General features: G+C 38.9%; 1 protein-coding gene across 2 annotated transcripts; it reads left to right on the top strand.

Moving 5' to 3' along the window:
* The first annotated feature begins 586 nt into the window (after positions 1 to 586).
* On the top strand, positions 587 to 3,661 carry LOC112505466 (F-box/kelch-repeat protein At1g55270-like). Of its 2 annotated transcripts, none has more exons than XM_025109374.1 (3): positions 587 to 1,236; positions 1,346 to 1,448; positions 2,289 to 3,661. In XM_025109374.1, exons 2-3 carry the CDS (start codon positions 1,422 to 1,424, stop codon positions 3,543 to 3,545), a joined length of 1,284 nt encoding a protein of 427 aa, XP_024965142.1. In that variant the 5' UTR covers positions 587 to 1,236; positions 1,346 to 1,421; the 3' UTR covers positions 3,546 to 3,661. The 2 variants fall into 2 exon arrangements, with proteins under 2 accessions (XP_024965142.1, XP_024965146.1); XM_025109378.1 differs by having other exon boundaries at positions 587 to 764.
* The last annotated feature ends 424 nt before the right edge of the window (positions 3,662 to 4,085 follow it).

Genomic DNA, 4,085 nt, shown 5'->3' on the forward strand with positions numbered 1-4,085 from the left:
TTAGTTACACAAATTCAGATATGGGATGAAATCGGATAGGGATGAAATCGTTTAGGGATGAATGAGTTTAAGAGTTTTTAAGAGTTTTAGCCAAATGTATTATAAGATAGCATAGATAAGTAAAATATATTAGTGGTTTGTTTTAATTATTGCATTGAGTAATTTTTAGCGTGTCATTATACATTTTTGAACTAATTTATCATCTAATCTTTATCGAATGTGATTAGTTTATCAGTTAACAACTATTTTTCTATCAATAGTTAATGTATCAACTAATTTTCTAAACATGGACCAAATATATATATTTTTAAAATTTTAAGAATAAAGTTTTTGAAAATTAAATATAGGATTAATCAACTAAATAAACAACAAAATAAGGAAAACATTTATTAAGATTATCCAGGAATTTTGTACTTCCAATACATTAAAAATGGAGTAAAATGAGGTGTAAAAAACACCAGTGTTTGTCCTTCCTCTCCAACACAACCCTACAAATCTCTCTTTATACTAAAGACTAAATAAAAGACACCAAAACAAGGCTGCAACTTTCTCTCACAATTGCTGACCAGTTTCTTTGTTATTCTTTTTTCCTTTTCTTTAATTGGGAGGCCACCAAATCTCATCATCATCATTCTTTCTCTTTCTCTTTCTCTTTCGCTTAATGGTTTAGGTTAGTTTTTGGCACTCTTCTTCAACCCAATCTTCTGCTTGTTAGGTTGCACCATTGGAGCAATGGGCCCTCTTCTCCACTCAAGACTTTAATGGTGAGAAAACAGTAAAAAGGGGGTCTCTTTCTTCATTTGCTTTTCTTCCTCATATCTTGCTGTCTTGCATTTGAGGGTTTTAGGTCAACAATAAAACTCTTTGTTTTATGATTTGTGGGTTTTTGATCTACACGGTTTTTGCGAAATGGGATTTTGATTTCCTAGGGTTTTGCTCTTTGTGTCTTTCTTTATAATTTATGGGGTTTTGATTTCTTGGGTTTGTATTGACCATTTGGAGATCTGAGCTTGAGTTTATGCTTTTTGATCAGCTTTGTTGACTATATAAAGTTTGTGCCTTTTGAGTGTTCTGTTCTTTATCTTCAATTTCTTCAACTGGGTATCAAATTCAAATTGTGGGTGTTTTGCTTCTTGAATTATAATCTTGACTTTGAAACTGGTGAGTTGGGTTTTAGAGGAAGAAACCCTAATCCCTCTACGGGGTCCAATCTATGTTTCAAAGGCAAAGATTGAGGTATGTTTTCTTGAAATCCATTTGATATTTAAATTCTGACACTAAAAATGAATCTTGAATCTGGGATCGTTTGGGAATGCTTTTCTAATTACCCTAATCTTTCTGGCAGGATCAAGAACTTGCTTTGAAGCTGCCATTGGAGATGATGAATTATGAAATCCGCATGTAGTTAGCTGATCTCAAGAATGGAAAGAGGGATTCAGCCTCCTTTGGTAAATTCCTGAGCTTTTATAGTCTTTATAACATAATTAAAGATAGATTTATCAATGTAATATGCCAATTGTCATGGGGTTATTGTTTCGATTAGCACAATGAGGCCTCGGCATTGTTAACCTGGTCTGAAATGCTCGAGAATTGGATGGAGAAACGAAAACACGTACTGTGAACGGTTGGTAGGAGAAGTTTATACGAGAGACTTGTTTCCATTTCCCTGAAAGTTATTTCAGTGTTTTACAAATGAGGAAGACTCCACCAACTTATAGGGGTCTGCACCTCTAAGCACATCCCGTAACTAGAGTGTTATAGAACATAGGGGCCTTTTAGGTTCATTAAGCAAATACTTGATGTTGTGGCTCATCTTTCTTGAATTGTATTGTTGTATCATGTAAGTAACACACATATTTGATCGTAAGAAGCTAAGACCGCACTCATTTACTTCTGTTTTGGGTGATCTTCTTCTTGATAACTCAATTAGTCATGTGAATGATTAGGGGTTATGATATGATTGATCTTGGTCGTAGTTTGCATCATTCGATGGGTTTAATCATGTTGATAGTTAGGGATCTCAATGGGGCAGGTTTAGGAACACTAATCCATGGTTAACCCCAAATCTGGGTAAAATTTTAACTAAATGAGCTTGAAACCTGAATCATTCTTGGTGTTCTGATAATTCGATTCTTGGGTACAAGGAGTTAAGGAATGCCTGTTTAAATATTCTTTCGAATATGTACTTCTCGTCAGTATTTTAATCATATTCTTGCAAGTTCTTGTTAGCATCAGCTTCTGCCATGGCTGGTTTGAAGCTTGGAATGATGCCATCATCTTTTTTGCAGGTGGATACAACAGCTTGCTTGTGTAGAGTAGACGCCGGTCTGAAAACCGTCGCTGGAGCAAAAAGATTCGTTCCTGGTGCAAAGCTGTGTCTGCAACCCGACATCAAACCATCGATCCACCCCACCAGACAAAAACCACCGCGTGACCGAACCCGTAGCCAATCCCCTCTTCTGCCCGGACTGCCCGATGATCTCGCCATTGCCTGTTTGATACGTGTCCCAAGAATCGAGCACCGCAAGCTCCGGTTAGTTTGCAAAAGATGGTATCGTCTTCTGGCAGGGAATTTTTTCTATTCTCTTCGCAAGAGCCTAGAAATCGCTGAAGAATGGGTGTACGTTATGAAAAGAGACAAAGATCGAAAGATGACGTGGCATGGGTTCGACCCAATGAACCAGCTCTGGCAGCCGCTACCACCTGTGCCCAAAGAATACTCGGAAGCCCTGGGGTTCGGGTGTGCGGTTCTGAGCGGCTGCCATTTGTATTTGTTTGGTGGTAAAGATCCCGTCAAGGGTTCGATGAGACGAGTGGTTTACTATAGCGCACGGACTAATAAATGGCACCGGGCCCCCGATATGCTTAGGAGACGACATTTCTTCGGATCTTGTGTCATAAACAACTGTTTGTATGTAGCCGGTGGCGAAAACGAGGGGGTCCAACGGTCTCTAAGATCAGCAGAGGTTTACGATCCAAGCAAGAACCGATGGTGTTTCGTTTCGGATATGAGCACAGCAATGGTGCCGTTTATCGGGGTGGTTTATGGCGGAAAGTGGTTCTTAAAGGGGCTTGGGTCACACCGGCAGGTGGTAAGCGAAATGTACCAACCGGAAACAGACATGTGGACCCCGGTTCACGACGGGATGGTTTCCGGTTGGAGGAATCCAAGCACGTGCTTAAACGGGAAACTTTACGCTTTGGAGTGCAAAGACGGGTGTAAAGTAAGGGTTTACGATGAAGAAACGGATTCTTGGAGCAAACATATCGATAGCAAAATGCATATGGGGAACTCAAAGGCTTTAGAGGCGGCGGCATTGGTGCCGCTTAACGGGAAACTCTGTATCATACGGAACAACATGAGTATTTCGTTGGTAAACGTGGCGAAAGACGGTGGTGAAGGAATGGTGGCAGCGGAGCATTTGTGGGAAACGTTGGCCGGAAAAGGACAGTTGAAGACATTGGTGACGAATCTATGGTGGAGCCTGGCGGGTCGGAACCGCCTGAAAAGCCATATTGTTCACTGTCAAGTTCTTCAAGCATGAAAAATGGCGGATGATGTTATATACACACTTGAATGTTTTAGTTGTTGGAATCATCGAATCGAATCTTGACCAAAATCATTTCTACTTAAATGTTATCATAGCTTAGCCTTACGTACAAAAAATATCAGGTTGGATATCCAGGTTAATCAAATATATATATATATATCATCACATAACCTGTTACGACTCAAAATGTGTAACTGGTATAATCGAATCAGTTATACATTTTGACCGGTATAATCGAGGTTTTTCAGTTAAAAAATACTGTAACTGATGGGAACTGACCGGTTATACCAGTCAAAATGTTACTGGTTAAACCAGTTTTATTGGATCCTTGGGATGGATTGATCCACACCAACACATAGAGATGGAGATTCTTGCTTTGATGGGTAAAGGAATTGGGACGGAGATCTATTTTCATATTTGAAGCGGTGTCGGGATGTTATTATTCGTCTTTAATCTTACCCGGGTTTATTTTTACTATTATATTCAATAGTGTATGTCTATAAATAAATAAATATATATATATATATATATATA

This window comes from Cynara cardunculus (assembly GCF_001531365.2).
Source record: "Cynara cardunculus var. scolymus isolate 2C chromosome LG 2, CcrdV1, whole genome shotgun sequence".
Classification (NCBI taxonomy): Eukaryota; Viridiplantae; Streptophyta; class Magnoliopsida; order Asterales; family Asteraceae; genus Cynara; species Cynara cardunculus.

What these genes read in the sequence shown, in the direction of transcription:
- LOC112505466 (XM_025109374.1), top strand. Translation starts at nt 1,422, where the DNA reads ATGGAAAGAGGGATTCAGCCTCCTTTG. An exon ending in GAGGGATTCAGCCTCCTTTG is followed by an intron (nt 1,449 to 2,288) that starts GTAAATTCCTGA and finishes TCTTTTTTGCAG; the next exon opens with GTGGATACAACAGCTTGCTT.